The sequence below is a fragment of the Musca domestica genome, unplaced genomic scaffold (assembly GCF_030504385.1).
Source record: "Musca domestica strain aabys unplaced genomic scaffold, Musca_domestica.polishedcontigs.V.1.1 32, whole genome shotgun sequence".
Lineage (NCBI taxonomy): Eukaryota > Metazoa > Arthropoda > Insecta > Diptera > Muscidae > Musca > Musca domestica.
In genome coordinates this window covers 10,979,360-11,003,278 of record NW_026712311.1, presented here as the reverse complement: position 1 = coordinate 11,003,278, position 23,919 = coordinate 10,979,360, and the positions used below count along the sequence as shown (strand labels likewise).

Here is a 23,919-nt window from a genome sequence, read left to right as displayed (position 1 = left end):
AAAGTAGCAGAAAGGGCCTTAGGCTCTACTACCCTAAAAACGAATAATGAAGAAGAAGCATAAAAACCAAAGAAAGTTTGCTTTAATAATTAAGAAAAACAAAAGGGCAAAAAACAACAACAGAAAAGGGTCCTGCCGCTGCCACACTTCCAACAATTGTTTAAACAACATTGAAACTAATTCAATTGCGTCTGTTTTAAATATATACTTTGCTGACTTTTTGAGGGACGAATGCCACACTTGAAGGTTTCCAGCAGGTCTTTAACTATTTATTTCACAAGTTTAATTTTGGCAATACAATTTGGGGGAAATGTTTCATTTACTACTGACCACCGAGTTGGCATTCTTTTTATGAGAGGAAACGCCTTGTACCACATGTTTCATTTTCTGATTCGGTTTCCGCAATTTGACTTAAAAAATGCAGCTTCAAGACTACCATAAGCGGAGGCGTTACACTCGTCCTGTTATGTTTCTAGTGGTTGGTGAATCGTATGGTGGCTTCATCCATTCGTAACTTTTACAAACGATGAGATGTATTTTTTGTTCTAAATGTGTGCATGTTAATTACTTGTCATTGGTCACGAGGGGAAAACAGAATTGATCTAACGCAAGTACTTTTAGCCCCATTTCATCTTCAAGCTAAATGTTCGATTGGGACATGATACCGCACAAGTGTGCGAATGTTTCTAAAGTTCCATACTTCAACAGATATTAAGCTTTTGCATGAGGTGACACATGTCTGTAACATTTCGGTGTTCCGCTTGAACTAAATTATAATTCGAGCTCTGGCATGTTGGCATATTCTTTTTTTTTTTTTTAATATTAAATGGAGGCTCCCTTCATTTTATAATTAATTGCCTATGACCTTTAATTGAACATATCTGTTTAGCAATTAATTAAAGTTCTACTTTTTACAGCAAGTTATTGCCTCGGCCCATGGCAATACATCTTCGAGAAGACGAAAGTGCCTCCTTTCCGACTCTGCTCATAAATTGTGTATTTATTAACCTCAATTTGGTTTGTAATTATCTTATTTATTTGTGTTGAGTTTATTTTCTCTTCTGACGGCTGTTGTGTGGCATTCTTTTATTTTCTCTTTGCCTCCCATTTCACGCAACTCGTTGTCTGCGTTTTACTTTCGTTGTTAGACAATTTTATTTGCTGCACTTCCCGATTGGGAGATGGGTGAAATGAGCATTTATTATTTTTAAACTGGAACCACACGGGTTCGCTTTCTTAAATATTTATAGATAGACAACGCACACACACACACACGCGGACGCACGCACATCTACTGCGTTGTGTACATAGATGTTGCACGTCCATTCGCACTGCATTCGAGCAACAACCGCCCAAAGTAATTAATTCATTAAAGAAAACAAACGAATTGTACGACGCTCGAACTTTACGCTGCTTCGAGGCATGCTGCTCAATTTTGATTAAAACTTTTCACTTAGTTTGTTTACAAACAAAAAGATGCGTAAGACCGAATCGCGGCCGCATGAAAGCCGCGCGGATGAACTCGCTTCGGAAGACGACCAAATACAACACGCTTTAGCGATCATTTAGAGACTAATTTCGTGCCATCGCATGCGCTTCCTTCGAACTTTGGCTGCACCTCAAGGCGCAGTGCAGTGCATTCGCGGAGAGTAAATGCATTCAATGTGGGGGCTAAACAAAAGTATTTTGAGGTATTTTCTTATTGTACCTCATTACATGAAAGGAAAAAAAGAGAATTATTGCTCCGAAAACAAAGAGAGACGAACAGCGATGCCGAGAATGTACGGAAATACATGTGAAAATTTATGGTGGCATTTGTGTGCCAAGACGTGTGCCTTTAATAATATTTCATATATTTGTGCCAAGGAAACATTTGTTCACTCCAAAGGGTGGGTGCATCATCCCAGATTGTGATAATATTCCGAATTTATGTACATGTATATAATTGGATCATTTCCATGGCTGATTTGCCATGATGTTCATGTCAAAAATAAATTAGTCCATTTGAATTGCATAATTTGGTGATATTTTGATATTTAATGTAATTGCATCTTCTACTGAAGGACAAACCGCCTTGGACATAGACAAACCACTTTTTAAAGTATTGCCAAGAAATTAATTTTCAATGACGAAATTAAAATTTATTAACGTCATTTCGAAGAGTTCATGGATAAAGAAGCAACAATAGCTCCACATTTTTTCTGAATCTTGAATACGATAATATACGAGTCATAATGAAAGAATTCAGGTAGATGCATTAACGCTTAGGAACATTGATATGTTATTTTTTTTAAATGTTTCTTCTACCATGAAACGGGTGTTGTTTGACCTCGTCGAATAGATGCTTATAATTAGTGCAATAATTGTTGAAAGGATGTCACATAAAAAAACTACAGCGGAATATTCGTTCACTACAGTTTATACCACAAATTAAAATTGGAAAGGTTGCTTGTCGGAAAAACTAGCCCAGCTCTGTGTATCTTCCTAGGATATATGGTATTAAGAAGTGGACACATGGCAGAAGAATACAGGTAGTCGCTTCGAAACAGCTGCTGGGACAATGAACTGTCAAACCGATTTTGGAATTAAAAATGTTGAATGAAAAATTATTAAATTTTGTAAAAATTTTTGGGAAATGCATATTGTAACCACTTCCGATTAGCATCGTATAAGAAAATATATAAAAATCTACTTATTTTTGACAAAACAATTTTAAAATTTTGACATTTCAATGTTCGCAAGCGATGATGCATCTACCTATATTCTTCTACCATGAGTGGACATTTACTAATTAAGGGTACTTTAAGTGCGAAAATGTCATAAATGACATTTTGTTATGGCTTATACCTCAATAGGTATGAACTACATATTACACTGGGTTGTTACACCCAACTCTATACTGTGGTGAGGGTATTATGTCATTCTGCTTTTGTTTGTAACATGGAGAAGGAAGTGATATAGACCCATATTTCTGAATTGAGTCCGTCCGTCTGAGTCCGTATGTACAGGTCATTGTAGAAATCATTTGTTTGAAATTGGTGATAATCGGTCCAAATTTATAAATATTTCCATATAAATTTTTCTTTACTGGTTATAATTTATTTATGTTTGGACCCACTTTTTTATTTAAAATTATTATTAATAAATTTCTCCCAAATTATATACAACCTTTCCCTAAGATGGAGTAAATCGGCATTTCCCCCCAAAACGATAAATACTTTGAGACACGAAACATAAATCTTATTTAATACAAAAATAATCAAGCCATTATTTTAGTTCTTTTAAATATCTGTCCACAAACAAGGCCAGTCCACCTGCAGAATAATTTCTTACCAATTAATCTCCGTTGAAGATTTTAAGTGTTTTAACGGATTTGTTCACATTTCATTGGACTTTGCTAGTGCTTCTAGAAACTACTAAAATGTTTTTGGATAGGTCCAAGGATAGATCGAAGTTTTGATTTTGCCCCATATATAAGTTCGCCAAATTTTAGGTATTTTGAGGCGTGACGCCAAATGCTTCAACGGAACGAGGCGTATTTTTTTTACTTTCAAGTTCTTAAAGAAAAAAATTACTTATTTTACAAAATTAGCCTAGGTTCATGTTTGGTCATAATCGAAAGATTCAACCCGATTTCGGTTAGAATGTTTTTTGTCGAAGCATAGCGACTGTTTGACACCAACACCAACTACTTTTAAGCATAAGTAAAACTCAAAGACATTTTTCAATATAATATGACAAGAATCTGATCTATCAGTTGCCCAAGAATATTTCTGTTGCGACCTTCCATACAGTTAGAACCACAGTGCAGAGGTAGCTATTTTTCAGTTGACACCAAACCAAAAGCATTTGCCCACTGTTTTACAAGTCCTAGGGGGTGTTGCAAAGTAACAGCAAGTAATTAATTACGTTTGTTATTCTTAGACTTCTGTTTCCATAGCGAACTTTGGGCACAGTTTTAGTGCTGGTGAATTGTTGAGACATCTGCTGACATTGAACTTGAGGAAATTTATTATTCATGAACTCGACCGAGATATAGAAAAATGTCGACATTTTAAAGATTCAAATATATTTTTGAAAGGTTCAAGAATGTTCCATTTCACCTCGGTTCTTCGATAATTTGTTTATTATTATCTCCCTTACGTGTCCAAACTGATTTTTGGCACCTGCCAATGTGGAGAACAATGATGCATGTAAGATGTTTGTAGTTAAACATACCTTGGGGAATCCTCTGCCAGAGAGTGGCCTTATTCTTCATTCTATCCCTTTAGGTATGCTCTCCACCATCTAAAGCAAACAACTCCACATAAAAGGGGCATGCATCTTTATTTTACTTCCACTATAACTCACTTTCTAATCCGATGCGTGCGAGGAATGCGTTGTATCTGTCCCATGTTTCATCTTCTGTGCTGACAGTGTGCTCGTAATAGCAACTTGGTGACGCCTCATCCAATTGACACCTCGTCTGACACATGATGATCTAAATTTAGTTGGCAAACCATATAACAAAAAACATAGAATGAAGTGTTGACTCACACCGATCGCTTTGCTGGTTCCCGCGGGAAAAACAGACAGCACCACCACCAAAAACGCATCTAATTGAGCGTCATCTACAGCGAGACATATTCTAAAACAGTATTTCAATGAGAACACTTGTGCAACGGGTCGTTACCCAGAATCAAACCAATAGTCGTTCTTCCTCCGATACATAATGTTTTACTACATCTGTGTTCCAGCTGAGGCGATTGACTTATATATAAGAAAAAGAAGAAGAAGAAGAAGAGTTGCAAGTGACTGCAGGAATAACATTGTCCGTCAAGAATTGGGGACAAAGAATTGTCAAGATTTCTCTCTCGAATTGCCCTTTTTGGCAGAACAGACTACCAACAACAATTTGCAACAATTGTTAGATATTTTAGGGTAACCAGACGTACCTTACGTTGCTGCCTTTTTCATATTGAAAACATTAATGTTAACACGTCAGTGGCATTACCTCAAAAAAGTGTACCTCTTTCGAGTTGACTTCGAATGCTGCCACGCCATTCTAAGTTGCTTTCGGCTTCACATCTGAGCTGTGCTTCGTTCCGGTCGAGGTCGAGGTCGATACATAATGTTTTACTGCATCTGTGTTCCAGCTGAGGCGATTGACTTATATATAAGAAAAAGAAGAAGAAGAAGAAGAGTTGCAAGTGACTGCAGGAATAACATTGTCCGTCAAGAATTGGGGACAAAGAATTGTCAAGATTTCTCTCTCGAATTGCCCTTTTTGGCAGAACAGACTACCAACAACAATTTGCAACAATTGTTAGATATTTTAGGGTAACCAGACGTACCTTACGTTGCTGCCTTTTTCATATTGAAAACATTAATGTTAACACGTCAGTGGCATTACCTCAAAAAAGTGTACCTCTTTCGAGTTGACTTCGAATGCTGCCACGCCATTCTAAGTTGCTTTCGGCTTCACATCTGAGCTGTGCTTCGTTCCGGTCGAGGTGTTTGCATGGCTGTTGCCACAACAAACTTCAACCACTCACAATTTTCCATTCAGTGGTCTTCGTCGACTTTTCACCTTTGTGTCTACTTTGTTGCTCTGGTTCTGCTGTAGATTCGTTTGTATTTAAACCGAAACTGTCAAAAATTAAAGTAGTTTGTAAAGAACGCAATTGTGTGTCCGTAATGTAAGGACGACCTTAGATTGTTACAAAACAGCAGTAATTTACATTTCAAACTTTTGTTTACGATTTAAAGGTATCGTCATCCTTTACTGATTTACAAACGGGCTATAAGAGTACATTGTCTCCTACCCATCTTTACTTAAAAGCAATAAAGTACTGCTCGGCCTTTTTTTTTTGATTCGTCCATGGGCACAACATATTCAATTGATGTGGAGCGCAAATGTTCCATAGAAAAAGGCCAACTTTCTGCGATGGCCAATGATGCAGGCTAGAATCTGGGACATCTCTTTCTGTAGAACGTGTCAAAAATGAATTTCCCTGGATAATTGTTTGCCATAATAATCTTGCCAGAACTTCTTAAATCAGTTGCCCAACGTTTGGACCTCGCCTCCGATAAGTTAGAGGGAAGCTTGTGTGCTTATTTAATTAGTACTAACATTATGACCATTTAAACAATAACTGTTCCCAAACACCAACAGCGTTGTCCTCTCGTCCATATCCTGCACGAAAGTACAAATGCATTACTCAGTGAAGTACCCCCGAACGAGAGCATAACATAACTGAACACACAATTTGCCATTTTACGGAAAGTTAATTATTTGTTGACAAATATTTGAGTGGGTATTCGAAACTTGGCGGCAAATACTAATGCAAACACAGACAATATGTTAAGTGCTGCCAGCGAAGGATACACTTCATAAATGTTAAGGACGTGGGCTTAAATTTCAGCACAAGTGTTTATAATGGTAAGTGATAATGCCACAGAATGGAGAATAAATTCGAGTTGAACTTCCATTAAAGTGGTGGAATGCCATAAAAAGTAAAAAAAAGAAAACAATGTATCCGTTTACACTTCCGCTTCCCTCCCCACCGGTACATGATAAGCACAGGCATGCGCCAATTTATTTGGATTGAAAGTCGTTTGTGTTCGTTCATTTGTTGTGAAAATATGAATTTCAATTGCGACGAAGGACGCAAAGTTTTTGTGATTTTTGCAGGAGTACAATTAGGCTACCCTTACCCATCCGCAGCATTCATCAAAGTCTAATTTAACATTTCCCGTTATGTTGCCACTGTTTACGCTTTCGAATATTATTATAATAGACTTTTAAGTCCCTTTACGTGCCATTGTTGATGTGAAAGCGGCTTAATGTGTTTGGGAGCACAATTCGCTTGCGAAACTTTCCGTCTGTTATGGAGTTACTCATCAAACAAGAATGTATTAATAATCGTTGTTTTTGTTTGGGCTTTATATAGGAAATACCATTTTCATATGAAATATGCCTTTATATCACTGGTATATTTATATGTTGATTCCAGTAAATGAGAGGGAGTTAGGTGCACAATTGGGATAGCTAAGTCACTGAGAGTTGGTATTTTGACGGTTTCCATATTTGTATTTTCTTTTCCGGTAGATGCAATTTTTTATTTTTTAAATATAGGTTTGTAAGTTTTTGATCCCTGTCATCCATGACAATTTTCTGTAAATCTAGTGATTGATGCCAAGATAACTACCGTCTCATACAGTTTTAGAGAAGAGAAATGTATGTTTAACACCCATATCATGAGTAAGACCCTGCAAATATTTTTTGTCGACAACCCTTTCCAATGGGCTAAATATCCCCCATGTCAGTGTTGAGCCAACCACCAACTAGACTTCTACCCGTTCTAGCTTTCCCACAAGCCTATTACATGCCTTTTAATCTTAATTCTTGTGGCGACAAATTCGTGTAATGTAACTCTGGCATTTTATAATTCAAATTAATCCCCATTTGGGTGTTGTTTTTTGGAGTTCATTGCCTCACAATGTCAGCTCAGCTTCCTACTATTGTTAACATTTATGGATGGGGATATTCCGAAGTCAGTTACATTTCGTTGGCTGTCATAAAAAAGGGAAATGGGTTTTAATCTAAAAATTATGCAATATTAAGCAGAGTGCCAATTATTCATACAAGGAACGTTAATGCCTGGCGGCTAGCCCACAACCTAAACATTGTTGGCATTCAACGAAGGCTTCGTTATTCTATTTTGAAGGTATCATTATGTAAACCATAAACATGTAGGAAAAGTTTACCAAGAAATCTCGGCCTCTTTGGTTAGGCAAATTTTTAATTTAACCACCATGAAAATGGAGTGGTGAAAATACAACAGCTTTTATACTTTTGATGAGCATTTTTCACAGTTTGTCAAATAATTGTTGTTGAGTTTTTAACCACTCCGAGGGGAAAATCTTCTACGGATTAGGTGTTTCAAAAAGCGAAATAAGTTATGACGATGATTGCACAGCAAGTGCAAGATTTCAACGATTTGTGGTTCATACTTCTTCTGAGCTTACGAAGACTTATTTTTAATAACAATTTAAAAAATAAATTAATTAGAATTACTATTGAACACAACAAACAATTAGCAATCAGCGTCCAAACTTTTAATTTATCGACAAAAATTACAAAAAGTGTGGTCAATACGATCGCACATTAAAGTATTATTATAGACAAATAAAAATTGAGACGAATAAATGCTCTTTCCGATTATGATCGTTTTTGTTTTGCGTAATATTTTCTTGCGGTAATAGGATTTTTGGCAGGTGGTAAATTTTCGATAATAACTGTATTACGCAGTATGCGAATAATATATTTTAAAATAATAGCGCATTTTTGTATATACTTAGACCTAGCTTTTGGATTTCGGTCTTAAGAATGTAAAATTCCGATAAGTGAGAGACGAAACATGTGGAAAAATATATGAGGGTAGCACAAAAAACAAATTAAAAACTAGAGTATTGGGACATAAGTAAGACTTTAAGAAACCAAAGAAAACAAAACAATATCCAAAAACAACACTTGCAGAACACTGTAAGCACCCTATTGAAATCGGTGATAATCGGTCAAAATTTAGATATAGCTCCCACATTCGTCCGATTTGCATTTTGTTGTGGGCCAAATGTGTAATATTAATCCAAATAGGATGGACTTTGTGGTGTGTCAAATTTGGTGGAAATCGGTTCAGATATATCTATGGCTCCCATATATATCGTTCACCTGATTTGTTATTTTTGTCATTCACAGCCCTAATATGCACTCCGTAACACCGATATTCGGGGAAATACATCAAATACAGGTCTGAAATATGTTTGTCAAATTTTATCGAGATCGGTTCAGATTTGGATAATGCTCCCATACATATATTTGCTCAATTTCAAGTTTATTGTACATCAAATGGTTTATATAAGCCCAAAGTGAATGGATTTTGGCACATACGAACTAATTCGCCTGGAAGAAAGTGTATCAAATATGGGGAAATTCGGTTAAGATATAGCTATAGGTCCCATATATATATTTCATTGGATTTTGTATTCAAGTCCCTCACACCTGTAAAATGCTCCATACCACAAGCATATTTGGTTCCAGCTATCAGATACAGAATAGAAATACCTCAGCTAAATTTTATTGAGATCGGTTCTGATTTGAATATAGCTCCCGTAATATCTTCATCCGATTTCACGTTTAATGTGCCTAAAATGCAATACCAACCAGTTCAAATAAATGGGTTTTTGATAAATTTCGATTGAGTCCGTAAAATTTAGTACAAATTGATTAAGGCACGGATATATGAAAGCTACAAAAACGTTTATTTTTTATGGGTAGCTCCACTAAATATGCAAATTGGTGTAGGGTGTTATAAAGTCTTCTCGCCCGACGCTGGTTCTTTCTTTACTGGTTTTTATGCGGATTTTCAACCACAATTTTGTTTGCGATTTTCACAGAAATGCCGATATTTCAATTTTTTCCATTCTACTTGATCCTATCAACATTTGAGTATTATTGAAACCATTTTCAATACCATTTGTGACTTTTATTACCTACTCGTAATGACGAATGTAGTTTGTTGTCATTTACTAAATCCGCTACTCTAAATTCCTCGTAATGACGTTTACTTTTGTGGTCTGGCATCTACTTGCCACAAACACACCCTCACCGGCGATTTTTAATATATTTTATTTATTTGCATAAAATGAATTTGAAATAAACATTTGCGCTATTGGAAGTGTCGTTTATGATTCAAACATTCGGTTTTGTTGAAAAGTGACATCGAAAAATTGTGGTGCAGTTTTATTAGGCCCAGATTACAGTAGTGGTGGATCCATATTAACTTGCCCAAAGGGGCATTGCAAGAATGTCGCCTTAAAAATATTAGCTACATGGAAAACTTTTTTAAATTGTAAAACAAAAACACTGCAATCGCACTAACATTGAGGTCAAACACAAAAGGCCACAACTCGTGATATTTAGCCAACTGTCTGTTCGCAATTAAACGCTGATAACAATTCGAAAAACAAAATCAATTCCACGAAATGCAATAGACAAATCGAAAATACTTAATATGACAATATACATATGTTTGTGTGTGTGTGTATTTGTATTCTGAGATCATCACAGGTCTACCGCAACTACTTGAATGGTATGTTCTTCGTCATTGGCCTATGGATCGGGGAGCTCAGGATGAATCTTACTTGCAATAGCGAGCCATCGTCTTCGGCGATTGTTTGCGTGTATTCGCCACTTCTGGCTAATATGTCTGCCTTTGTCAAGTTGAGACGGGCCAGAAAAGCGGATATGGGACTCAAAGGCGGTGAAAACTCAAGTGGTCTGGTATTTTCGTAAAATGAGGTGAACGTTGTGGGAGGCCCCTGGAAGCTGGTGCTCGCGACTCTACGATTTGGCTCTATAGCTTCGGGGAGTTCCACTTCCATCGGGTGCTTATTTTCAATTCTCAAGACATTGCCTGTATCTAGTTTTGGCTGCAAATGAGACGGTAGCTTCTTCATGAGATCTTCATCGGCCGGTTTTCCATTGTGCAGAACTTCAGTTACCGGCAAGTCTTCAATGTTGATGTGGATTGGCTTCTTTGTGGTGGTCGTTGCGCTGGATGGATTCGGTGTTTTTGTAGTCTGTGTTTTAGGTTTGGGGGTCGTTGTTGTCAAAGTGGGATTTTTTGTTGTTGCAACTGTTTCCTTCTTTGATGATGTCGTCGTCGGGCCATACCGACTCTTTAAGAACTCATCCAAGCTAGGCAAAGGAGTTGTGACTTTTAGTTCAGGATCGTTTCGTTTGGGCAATGGTGTTGAAGTGGCCTCCGTGGACAGTACTTTGGATTGCACAGTGGTACTTGTCGCCGGAGGCAATTTGCTGCTAGTGGTACTCTCAGTTGTGTCATCCTCCACAACTGTCCATTCATCCGGATCACCCATGGTCTCTTGTGGTAGCCATGAACTTGGAAAGTAAGGACTACCAAAAGAAGGCCAGGATTGGGAGGGGCGTGTATTTACCGGCGATGGGCCATCAATGGGGGACTCGATTGAGGGAAAACCCTGCGATTCAAATGGGTTAGTGGAAAATGTTTTTACAACGTGAGTCTCCCCGTTTGGCCCTCTGAATGTCTTCGTAGTCTGTCGGTAGTTTGTTGGGAACTCGTTTCCTTCTTTGCTGTGCAAAATTGTTGAGGGTTCCTCTGGATCCGTTGGTGATTCGGCATCCCATGGGTGAGAGGAAAATGTTTTTACTACACGCGTCTCCCCATTTGGCCCTCTGAATGTATTGACTGTCTGATGGTAGTTTGTTGGAGCTTCATCTCCGGTTATGGTTTCGACAATGCGCCTGTCGCCATTTTTATTCGTGTATATTTTGGTTTGCTGGCGTGTTCCGGTCCTTGACTCCGAGGGCCAGGGCGAGACCGGAGGAAATCCGGAAGAATGATGCTGTGTCGGGCCGATGCTGCCGAACCAATTATCTCCGCTATCGTCACCAAAACTAGGAATTGCCTGTGGACCACCACTACTGGTGAATGTCCTGGTAACCGTTCTACCGTTTGATTTTGGTGTGTAGGACGAGTCAGGAACCGAACCGCCATAAATTTCGGTAAGTGTTTTGGAGGAGATACTTCCATCCGAATCGAGTTTGTAGGTTGTCGTTTTTTTAACGCCAGGTGGTTCAATCTTCACACGAACGACTGGTTGACGGGTACGCAGTAGTTCGGCGACAGCATCTCCGTCCATTCCACGACGAATGGCAGCGTCAATTATAAACTGATCCAGCGTAGTTCCACCGGTTGATCCCCTGGTATTGATGAATTCTGCGTCGGGATTTCCATAGAATTGAGCCCAGGCAACCGAAAATACCTAAAGGAGTTACGTTTTTATTTTTTTTTTGCTCTTCGAAATTATCTATGCGTATAATTATTACCTGCACGGTGAGAATAAATTTAAAAAGCTTCTTCATTTCAATGCTCTGGCAAATCGCCACGAAAATTAATGTGACTGCTTCTGCTGGTGGTGTTATACTGATTTAGCGCGAGAAGTGCAGCGCCTCATATAAGTTTGGTTTTCGGATTCGAACAAATCCATTTGTTTGGATTCCCCCGGCTTGATGATAAGCATGTCTCATTATCGCCTATTGTTGCTGGCTTGCATCTGCGGAGAGTGTCTAAGCGCGTATGTTTAGGTTTCAAAACGGGGTTATCAAAAAAGTGGGATGCTAGATGGGTAGCGCTCTTTTTTTGTGAAGCACTTGTACTCGTAATTACGATTACAATCTACGGCATTCTAATTATGGCTAACTTCGATCTTGAAGAACAATTCTGAGTTTGTGTGTGTGTACATTTATTTGTTTGTACAACAATTAATCATAATGAATTATTAATAATTAATAATTCTCTTGAAATGCTAAAAACGCTAAAAACAATATTTAATGGCTAAACTTGACTTCTTCCCATCTGAATAGACACTCATGCGGCATACAAAAAAATATTATTGTCAATTTTTCCAATACAAAATTTCCTAACAAAACTACGTATTTTGTCTATTTAATAAAAATAAATTAATATTTAATACAATTGTTTGGAATATATTTATAAATTATTCTTCATTGTTGTTGTAAAATAGTTAGGCTTAATCTCATTCTTCTTGTTTTTATAAAAACAACGTTTTCAAGGTAACATATGAGTATTTGGGGCTCTTTCCGGAACTTAGGTATTACCTGCCTTATCCCTTGGTAAAAATTACCATGTTTCACCACTAATAAAAAAACGTTGATTTTATAAAAGCAACAATAATGGGATTTAGCCTAACTATTTTGCTACAAAAAAAATACTACGGTATCCCGAACAAACATGCCAACACTGTTCTATTATTCTCAACAATAAAAGATGTAATCGTTACGGTCTCATATAAACAGAAGTCTTTAAATAAAGCTGTATCATTTTGATCTTGTTCCTCTGGATCTAAAACTTTGTGTAAACAGAATTCTGATTTCAAACCTTCAGCCATATGGCTACGGCCAAAACGTGCCTCATCTATAACGATTTTAGACCCTAGGTCTAAAACTTTACACGTTCCAATATTTCTACTAACAAAAGATCTGTAGTGAAGATGGAAAATGGTCCCCACAAAGGGGATAAAATTTGTAATAAGACAACGCTCATAAAATAAAAATCCGATTCTTTTCCAACTTCACACATCCCAATATTTGGAGTGAAGATTGGATATATCCGCACCCTCCTTCTCGTACTTCCCCGACAAAAAATCAAATATGGGATATATCGGCTAGCTCCTTCTGGTACCTCCCCCACAATGTGTCAATATTTATATCTCTCATAACTTGAGATACATGTCAGCGATTTTTTTAATTTTGTTTATCTAATTTTTAGGGTCACTCCTTTTGATACCACCCCCATAAAATGTTGAAATTACAATACACAATTATTCGCATAAAAGTGCAAAAGTGCATCCCAATATTTGTATCAGTATTATTTAAAGTATAAAAGTGCTACAACCCATAAACTGTGGTTTTTGCGCCTCATAAATCCCTACAAGCAGCGGGAAAACAACAAAGTGGACAACCCTATCTCAACAACCTATTCTGATGAGCATTTGTTGTCGGCCTGTTGAATAGTATTATTTTCTTTATGTTCCGTTTGAATGCACATATAAGCCGAATCTTCTTCAAAACATCGATTTAAAAAACTGAGCGGTCGAATTCTGTTTTTACTTTCCATCTACATACATACTACATTTCATACTTGTTGGGGGGAGGGGTTGAAACACACAATTTTTACTATAGAATTAGAAGAAGATGTTGCTATAGAATGTGCATTAAAAGTAAACGGAATCCATAGAAAGGTTACCTAACTATATTTTTATGGTCTTCTACCGAGTTACTGCATAAACGTCAAATCTATTTGAGGAGCCGAAGTAAAATGGGCACGAGTAACCGGGTATACGATTTGTATGTGAATTTAAAGATTCTGCAAAACAAAATTTTCTGTGAATTCTCTATGGCTAGTGTTTGAGTGAAGGTATGGTAGATTGTCTACCCAAACGTTGACGGTGTTGAAGAATTAATTCGTTTCACGCTGTCCTCATCAATTTACCATCAATTTGTAATTAAAATACTCCATCATTTTATTGTAAGTCGACACCCTTTTCCTTTGCCGGGCCGTTGGAAAACAAACAAAGGACGTTTACTGTCGTCTACGGAAAGCCACCCTTCGCTATATGCAAACGTTTTATTACAACAAAAAGACACGTGGTTTTGTTTTTACGAATCCACATTTTACTGACAGGGTGCATGCGTTTTTTTTAATCTCTGTATTCTTGTGTCCATGGTGGGAGGGTGTAGTTTTAAAATATGTTTTTCTTTTGTCCTTTGAGATAATATTTCTTTAAAGCCCTTAATGGGAATAAGCAATTGTTTGCTTAGCTTAAAAAACTCTCGGCCAGAGGGGTTTCTGTTTGTTTCTTTTGGAAGAGCTGGTGAGGAAGGTTCGTGTTTATTTTTCCGCACATCTACTATGCCCGTCAAAAGCACGTGTTCTAGACACATGACTCAATTTTTTCTCCAAATCTCATAGGGGGTCTGGTCTTAAAGACTCCATCAAAGTGAATGTACCTCTTCTTGGCTTGTCGCATTAATAACGAACGATTTTCAGCGTAAAAATAACCATTTATCATTGGCTCCTAAAGGCAGAAATAAAGTCTAGAACTTTCAACAACTTTGTAGAAATTGGCCGTTCCGATAACATTGAAAGGACGATACTAAATAAATGATGGCAACGGAAGAAGGTACTTAATGAACAACAATTTTCTAAACTTATATTGTTTGCCCTAAAATGAGTTTTGGGCTTTAGAAACGTTTATTGCAAAAATTATATCAAGAACATTAATATTTTGCAATACATTTTAAAATATTATTACGTATTAACATGATAGATATTTATAAAGAAAAACCTTCGTATTTTAGTTCCAAATTTGGAGACCTTTTTCAATTTATTTCAAATGCGTACGATGTTTTTTTTTGGTTTTTGGGTTAAGTTGTAGTTCTTTTTCTGCGAAGAATATATAAATTTTATTAAAACGCTTTTTGTCCTTGTCTCCAATATCCTTTGGAAGAATAATAAAGAAACTGTAATTTTCGTGGAAATTTATTTCAACTCTGTCTTTGCTTAGCCAACAGATGTAGCATGAATCCTTTCCGACGGCACCTCTAAGTATTTCTAAATATTATCAATTTTGTGTTAACCTCCCCTCTTCTTGCCGGAAAACACAGTGTTTACTTTTTCTTACCAAGCTGCATATTTTAACTATTTAAACATTGGTTTGCCATTTCCCATCCTGAGTATGACACCGCCATGTGACATTTGCGGTTACCAAATCTCTACATTTATTTCTAATGTCCTTAAACATTCATAATCGTCGGTACGACAAGAACAACAACAACAACAAGGATAGAGCTACTGAAATCAGAGGAAAAAGGAAACCGAGCAAAACCACAGTCACATACCTTAAATTCATACAGCATTTTTATGACATTTCATATTGGAATGTCTTTCGGCAAGTGCCACAAATAGCAGTAACAGTCAAAGTTCAAGCCAAAGTGGAAGTAGAAGTGGAAGTAGTTACACTGAGTGCTGTTGCTACTTACTACTCGGTCATGAGGTTGGCAAAATCCCTTGAAATGACTTCTGGTGACATAACATGCAAAGGCAATTTTTCAATTTTTATGCTTTTGCGTGCCATGCAAAAATTGTTTATGCTCGACCACAAAAATACGTCTGGAATGAAGAAAACACCAACAGAAGTTCTTGCATGATTTCCGCTGACTTGACAAATTGTAAAAGGCATAGTCGAGAAGTTCCAGCGTAGAAATGGAACAGAAATCACAACACTTCGGTGTCCAAAAAACGTGACTTGACAGACCTCCCTCCCCCAAGTCCATAAGGCAAACTTCTGCAAATATGTATTGCAAGCGAACTATTATCGTGATGTATGTTTGGCAGAAATATCCTTGGGGTGTTGTTCTTGGCGTCTGTCAGTGTAAAATGAGCCTTTGCCACTTCCTAGTCAGCATTGGCCCAACATTAATATGACTTAAGCTAATAAATTAAATTAAACCAAAACAATTAGACATGAGAATCGGCCAGCCAGGCAGTGGGAGTTGTGTTGCCTAGCCAATGTTGATTTTTGAAAAGTCACTGAAATGATTGGCTTAAGGTAAATGGAATATATTACCCATCCATCTTTTCTTAAGTCGGGTATCCCTGCCTCGTGTACATCATTGGATGCTACTTGCGTTCATTAGTCTTTTAACTTCATTTTGAACTGAGAGGCCACCTGCTTCCTGGGCTGTTAAAAGAAAAATCCGATTTTTCGTAAGTTTTGGAGTGAGAAAGTTGTAGGACAACCATTCCTAAAGCTGCATTGGGAAGATGAATGATTCGGCGTTTGATAGCTTTAAGAAAGTCATACATCAAATATCAAGTTGACTTGGCAGGTTTTAATAATGATATTGACGATTACTATCTGTCAAACTTGTAGGATTTCAGCAGAAACCTTAGTTTATTGCATTGATTGATTGTTTGTAATTCTTTGAATAATACAAGAATTCTGTTCAAAATGCATACCACAAATTGAATTAAAAAGTCCGACATGAAGAATTTCGCTACCAAAAAAGTGAGTTAAATGTTATATTACTGCTCCAAAGTTTACCGAATTTTCAAGAATGAACTAGAAATGTTCTCATGTGTACCAGTCATATCAGCCACCTGCGCACCGAAAATGAAATTTTAACATATTATATGGCTACTTTATTACCAAAATTGTATGCACCAAGTGAGAAGTTCCTCAGTCTTCTCTGCCACTGCTGTGGTATACATAGAAAGAAATATTTCATAGATTGAAATGCCGTTGATTTTCTTTGAACTGTCTATTTCTAATTCATAACTCTTACTGCATTTTACATAAAACATATAAAATTCTATTAACAACACAAAATCATAAAATGCGACGGGTTTGCTCCGGAAACACAGGATGGCAAATGGCTGAAACCACTTGTGTCTGTACAAAATATTTAGCATGTCGCAATGATGAAAGAATCAAATTAAAAATTCCAACAAAAAGACTCTACGACATTCAGACCATCTCGTTGTTCATAAATGAATCCATCAACTAAACAAATATACAAAATAGCAATCGAATCCGTTGTAGAACGTTCATCGAGATATACTCACCCTGACCATGACCGTGGTATACAGTTGGCTGGCGGGGCAGAAAAAAAAAAAAAAACAAAAATCAATTTGACGACACCATATTCCCACACCGCTCCACAAGTATTTGATGGACGACGGCTGCGACTACCAACATATCCTGGCAAACAAACCATGTTCAAACAGGAAATATGCTTTTTAAGCAAAAACAAAAAAATGGCAAATAACACAGCCACCAATAATGAAAACGGAAACCGAAACAGAAACTATGTACACACACACATACACCGAATATGGACATCTACTCTGCCTGGCTGGGGCCGTGCATATTGTATATATATATATATCCACCAGTGTGTGTACGAGCAGGCATTTGCATGGATATATATATGTGTGTGTGTTGTTTTGGTTTGCACAATTGTTTGACATGTAAAACATTTCTAAATAGGAACAACTTCCTCCGCCCCAGAGTTGGCCCAATTCACCGGTTGCCTAGAATCATTGCCAAAACTGCTGATATTTCAAGAAATAACAAGGCATCAATCGGTTTGCCGTCAGATGTGTAACCTCCGCCTTACTAAAACGTTGACCAATATTTTCTAGACATAAGTATTACAACGTGACAGATTTTGACTATATCGACTACTTCCTTTTATATGAAATATAATAAAAATATTGGCATGCACAAAATTGAAAGAAAATCGAACAATTATTTCCACTCTTATGCGTATATTTTTTAATCAAAATTTAAACCTTTTGCGGGGAAGGAAATGAAGGAGTGATCGATATATTCCGTATTCACATCAGATTTCTAGTTGAGAAAAATATAAGAAATATAAATATTAAAATTTGTAACCCTTTGTGGAGGAGGGTGGGCCGATTTGTACCATTCGTTAGCGAAAATATTGAGATAGCATCGAGCGCTTATTCCCCAGTTTATGAGCGTTTTATTATTTAAAAGTCTGACCCTTTTGGGTGGGAGATACTAGAAGAAGTGATCCGATACAGATCGCAACAGATCTTGTGTTGGTAGAAATATTGAGATGAGTGAAATTTGATGAGAATAAGAAGAATGAATCGGATCCTTTTTATATTTTATAGATTTATTTATTAAAAGAAAAAAGAAAGAACGCGAACCACTAATTAATCTTAAAAAATCTTTTTTAAACAAAATAAAATGTTGGGGCATTTCTCCGATAAAATCCCTCCCAAAAACTGATCAGTAAAATCAAACTCTGAACCACTGTGCAGTGCCACATTTAGGAATACTATTTTATATCCAAGGGATGTTTTCAGGGTTCTGGTACAGACATTAGGTTTATTTGTTGATGAGATTTTAATTGTTACACCCCATTGCAATTTCAAATAAAAGTGGGGGTTGTAAACTGTCACTTGACATTACTATTTTTACCTTTTCTTTATCAACAATCCGGTATAGTGGGGAGTACTTTCGTACATGCATTTGTTAGAGGACGTGTCTTACATATTCGACATAATGTTATATTTTATAGATTGAATCACTTTTACGTTTGTTCTTCTCTGCGTTCATCAGCCCCCTTAGTTTCGAAACGCAGTATGTCGGGTTATCAAACTATTTAGGAACTCTCGAAGAACGTTTCTACGACGCTAGGAATATGAAAGTAAGTTTTCCAACTTTTACACCTAGTTTGGAAATGACCAACCTTCATATTTATTTATAAATATGAATTATACCAATGTAAGATCAGGTCCAAATTTTGCTGGCATTCATTGCAGATCAGTCCATCACTTTCGGTTTGCCTGTTAGGGAAGTTAAAATTAAAATGAGTGTGTTTTAGTGTCATGGGAATAACTGCAGCGGGCGTTAGCTTTGTTCGGTGTTTGCCCAAAAATTTATCAGTTTCAGGAAACACCCACCCTCCTCCTGTTATGAACAAACGCTAAGCCCTATAAGCAAACATACGGTTAGGGATAACGGTTATTATGAAAAGGGGCACTACAGTAAGTTCGAAGGATGGGTGTGTGCTCATTGAATAAAACCAAACTATTCCAGTCAGGATATTCGATCGAAACCAAGGCGGCAAGTAGGTCACATGCATGTTTCTCGGGGATTACATGTGTAGTTTACATAGGAGTTTTCGTGCGATGTGTACTGTTCCTAATTCCACATTGTAAATGGGTGTGTGTGTGGGTGCTTGCATGTGGGCGATTTTCTTTGCAAATCCACTGAATGCGACGTCTTTGTGCTTGGGTTGTTTTGGGACTATTTCGACGTTTCAACTGTTTCTAAATATTAATAATTGTTTACTGAGAAGTTTTTTTTTTTGCGCCCAAGTGGAATTATTGATTGCCTGTGTGTTTCTGTTTTTCTTGCAAAGTGTTCAAATCCTTTCTCCCTCCAGTTATCTGTTTATTTGTTTTTAGTTATTTTTCTTTGACATTTGCTGTGTGGCTATTAATTTCAGTCCCCGGCAGCAAGAGCGACCCATTTGTTGTTTAGTTTTGTTTCTTATCCTTCTTAACTGGCTTTATTTATGTTGAAGTCATTCATTTTCCTTTCGTTCTCTGTTTGTGTTTTCGTTCACCGACTCTCGTCTAAGCCGAAGGGCAGGAGTAGAATAATGATGGTGTTTTTGTACTTTGTTTAGCAAACAAAGATGGGGTTTGTTTACGTTTTTGTTGGGACTTGCAAGTGTGAGAACTTACATTTTTCGATTGTTTATTAGAAGGATAATCCCCGCATTATTTATTTTAAGAACAATTCAAATGGGAAGTTTTTAAATATCTCATTAAATAACGTAGAAATGAAATCGACAGGGCCACTTGTTGTAAACTCTTAACTTTCATCTAAGACATGTTACACTAACTACAAGGTAATTGAAACCCCATACCTGATTTGGTGGGATAGGACGAAAATTGTGAAAATGAATTTTAAGTTTAGTTTCAAGCATATATTCCATTTATGACCATTTGCAAGATGCATACTTACAGCTGATATCTACACTTTACGAATTGTCAAAAATCTAAAATAATCTGCACTAAGCTACTGAACATTTTTGAATAATGGCGTGTGTATTCGTCATTGAGCATTAAATAGCATCAATGCATGTAGAATTATACCACACAATAAGAAAATATAATAAATGTCAGTAGCTTCCTAAAATATAATACATCAAAAATATTATGAATATTTTAAAACGTCTCCTATATCATTTGAATCCTTTTTTCAACTTTCAACTGAGAATGTACTTTTATAAAAATAAAAACATCTCATTACAATTGTTCTGCTTGTGTGACAAAAATAAAGAAAAAACGAAATGACGTATGTATTACACGCAACATTAATTTACACCTATGTATCGTTTCCAAGCAGTAACTCTTTCAACACATAATTCCACATTGCAGGTTATGTATTTATTTAAGTTTAAAAAAACGCCACTCTCAAGCCATGCTAAACATATTTAAATTCAAAATAATACAACCCACTGAGACCACACTACTTCGGCTACAAATCAAGAAGTCATATGACGACATTCTGGAGCTTGCCGCATGGGCAAAATTTTGTCAAAGCCGTCGCTAAGGATAACCTTTAATAATGGCGTTCACAGTCCTAGTTTCAAAATCGTGACTCCCATTAAAAATACAGCAATTTTTGGCATTATTGAACTAATAACGACAACGCCCCTTGTTTTACTCGGAACAGAAAATAGGTTGTTTATGGATCCCCACTGCGACACACTTGGATGCATTACTTTTGATGCCTTTAACGTTACTAGTAAAAGTGGAGGTACAAGGGCAACGCGTGCCACTTGCTAATATCCATATTTAAGGGTTCAGCAGATATGTTCGGTCTTTCCACACTCCACGCATATATCCGTTTCCTGTGTGCATTTTTCCAAATAACACGATTTTCATTACTAATCCCATCAAGGAGAAAAAGGTTTTTGGAGTTGATGATGGAAACATTAGAACATTCTCGCCGGTTGTTTGTCGCTGCTTCATTCCTGCATTTGACAGCAATCCCCAAACCACCACCAACCATCCGAACATTGAACGTTTCGTCGCATGCACTTGACTGTTAACGGCTTACCGCCTTCGGGCCACACAAAATGAGCCTGAAAGTTGTCTGACAAAAACATTTACACTCCTGCATATGGTTGATAAACTGAATTTTTATGTTACCAACAAAAAAAAGAGAAACAAATGGACTGTTATTTAAGCTTTTGCTTTGTAATATTTATTGTTATTGCTGAACACAATTTTCGGGGGAACGGGGGTGGATTTTTATTTATGTGAAGTTTTGGAACTAATTTCTAATTTGCACACTCCCCCGAAAATTCTGTGTATTACTGCTCCTGCTCGAACACTTTTATTTAAAATGTTTTTTAGGATTTGGTTCGCCCGGAGTGAAGAAGGTTCCTTTGCAAGCGTGTCGTGTTGTGGTGTGTTGAACACGTGGCAATTATGTTTGCCTAGATCGATCAGTCGTGGATAAGGTATTAGAAGTTCATTTGGGAATATTGATGCGGTTATTTACTGGCATTTCCATATCCAATAAATGGAATTGACCCGCCACCGTACATAAATTGTTATTGCTTCATTCTCCATCGGGTAGCAGAATATATAAAATGGTTCTTGGAACATAAAAATTGATCTCATAATAGCAAGTACTTTATATAATGGTGAAGCGAGGGCAATGTTACGAAAAAAGGGCTATCAATATCACATTATATAATTGTTTTCCTTCGACAGAGGACCAGTAATCATACAAATTTTCGTACAAATCAACCTCACAGAAGACCTCACAGATGTATATGTACTCTAGACAAGAATTGGATGAATTCTTTTTTCACCTCAGGTGGATTTTTAAAGCAGATATTTTTCCGCAATCATTCAAATTCCCCAAAGACCTAATGATTCCGTGATAAATGTAAAGTTGTTGTTTCGTTCATTTGAAAGTAAAATTCGCATTTGGGTTATTACTATCTTTATGAAATAAGTGATTATCTTAAAACTAAGCCTATTGTATCCCGCGTAAGCAGCTTATGTGCCACCAAAACGACCAGAGTCCGCACGATAACGAAAAACAGGTTTTCATTTCAAAGTGTCCCATTATTATCAACACATTTTCCTAACCCATGAAAACGTAGTTTAGTATTTGCTATAGGACGAAAGCGAAGATTAATATTTGCGATAATTTCAGTATTGTTGCCGACGAAGACAGCACAGTGAGGGGGGGTCACAAGGGAATTTTGAAGAAGAACTAAAACTCGATTTTCCAAATTTGCCTTGGATGGAAAAACAACATGTGTTTTCTATGACTCTGCAAATCACACATACACACACTGGTGCCCACTGAGGGTTGAAATCACCGCCACTTTCGCTTCCTGGTGGCCTTACCAAGCGTCTGCCTCTTTCAGTCAAGCATCAAATGAAGCAAAGTTGCATTAACACCCCCATTGCAGATAAATGTAAGCACTTGACATTACGTTGTGGTATTCGAAGGATACATGCAATCTCCCTGTGTTTTTAGATGTGTGCACTGTTACCTCGAGGGAGCAATCAATTCCCGTTTTTCCTATTTTATCACTGAAGTTGGAAGCAAACCTTTGTAGCACTTCTTTCTGTTGCTTTGAGCATCGTGTGCTTCATTAGCATGGAAAACTGAGACCTGTTCTGCTTAAGAATTGTGTGGTAGCTGGGCTATGACTCGACTCACCATTTGTTGTCAATAAGCACTTGTTAAGAGCGAATGGAGCACACTTCTTACGAAACACTGACGAAAGGACAATCGCCTAAATAAAGTCTGATTTTATAGATATTATTGGCACAGATGTGCTTCCCTCACACTCCATATGCCTAACTTCGATTTTCTGAGTTTCCTCAAAAACTACACTCAAAAGCCGTTGAATTAAAGTGATTCTAGTGAATCCATTTACGTAATTGCCTCTTGAAAAAACACAGAGGAAGTATATTTTCGCATTGTTCCCACTGGCAAGACTTGACATAAAAAATGGCACTTGCTATAAATGTAAATATTGTTTTGCATGATAACATTTATGTAAGGGCTGTTGAAACTTAGCAATCTAAACGCTCGACCACCTCGTCACTATTTAAATGTGGTCTAAGTAACTTTAGATATATGTGTAAGCCTTATTAAAACACGAAGTTCCTCTTTTAATCTTGCCCTAATATTTAACAATTTTGTAGAGTGAAAAACTTTGTATTGAAGTCTTAGTTGTTGAAAGATTTGTTGCGACTACAATAGTTATCGAAATCGGTGAATATTCTCTGTCAAGTTACAATTTGATAGGATTTTAAAATCTTGATCGGACTAAAAAAATAGTGCGAAAAAATGTCAGATATATTTTTCATATAGGTATCCAAGAGTATGTACGTGCTCTTCAATTAACATCTGTGTTTCTAGGTTGCAATTGTAGGGATTACATTAATCTGCGTACAGTTCTTCATTTTGCAAGAAAGTTAGAGCCCATCAACCTGAAGTGTTGGTTCAAGAGTTCGCATTTATAAATTCTCACGTAACATACAAACTGATGCTCCATTAGTACAAACTTCTATTTTTGAACACCCCTTCCCAGTTCGTGTTTATCGAGTCTGGAACTATTTTCCAAGTTTGCTGAGAAAATCTGGCTATTCTTACTCCACATATAAGAAGTTATTGAAATCGCATTTCAATGTTGATTAGGGTGCATAAAATTAACTTGTTGTT

General features: G+C 36.9%; 2 protein-coding genes and 1 long non-coding RNA gene across 6 annotated transcripts in view; 1 reads left to right on the top strand and 2 right to left on the bottom strand.

Moving 5' to 3' along the window:
- The window catches only part of LOC105261554 (uncharacterized), a 167,670-nt gene that overhangs the window by 106,638 nt on the left and 37,113 nt on the right, over nt 1-23,919 (top strand). The window lies entirely within an intron of this gene.
- LOC101887273 (protein sickie) overlaps nt 1-23,919 on the bottom strand; it is a 157,644-nt gene that overhangs the window by 112,578 nt on the left and 21,147 nt on the right. The gene's annotated exons all lie outside the window — the stretch shown is intronic.
- LOC101888935 (mucin-2) lies at nt 9,746-12,071 on the bottom strand. The gene is made up of 2 exons (XM_005179387.4): nt 11,915-12,071; nt 9,746-11,850 (listed from the first exon to the last, which is right to left on the bottom strand). Exons 1-2 carry the CDS (start codon nt 11,948-11,950, stop codon nt 10,123-10,125), a joined length of 1,764 nt encoding a protein of 587 aa, XP_005179444.1. The 5' UTR covers nt 11,951-12,071; the 3' UTR covers nt 9,746-10,122.

What these genes read in the sequence shown, in the direction of transcription:
- LOC101888935 (XM_005179387.4), bottom strand. Translation starts at nt 11,950, where the DNA reads ATGAAGAAGCTTTTTAAATTTATTCTCACCGTGCAG. An exon ending in AATTTATTCTCACCGTGCAG is followed by an intron (nt 11,851 to 11,914) that starts GTAATAATTATA and finishes TAACTCCTTTAG; the next exon opens with GTATTTTCGGTTGCCTGGGC.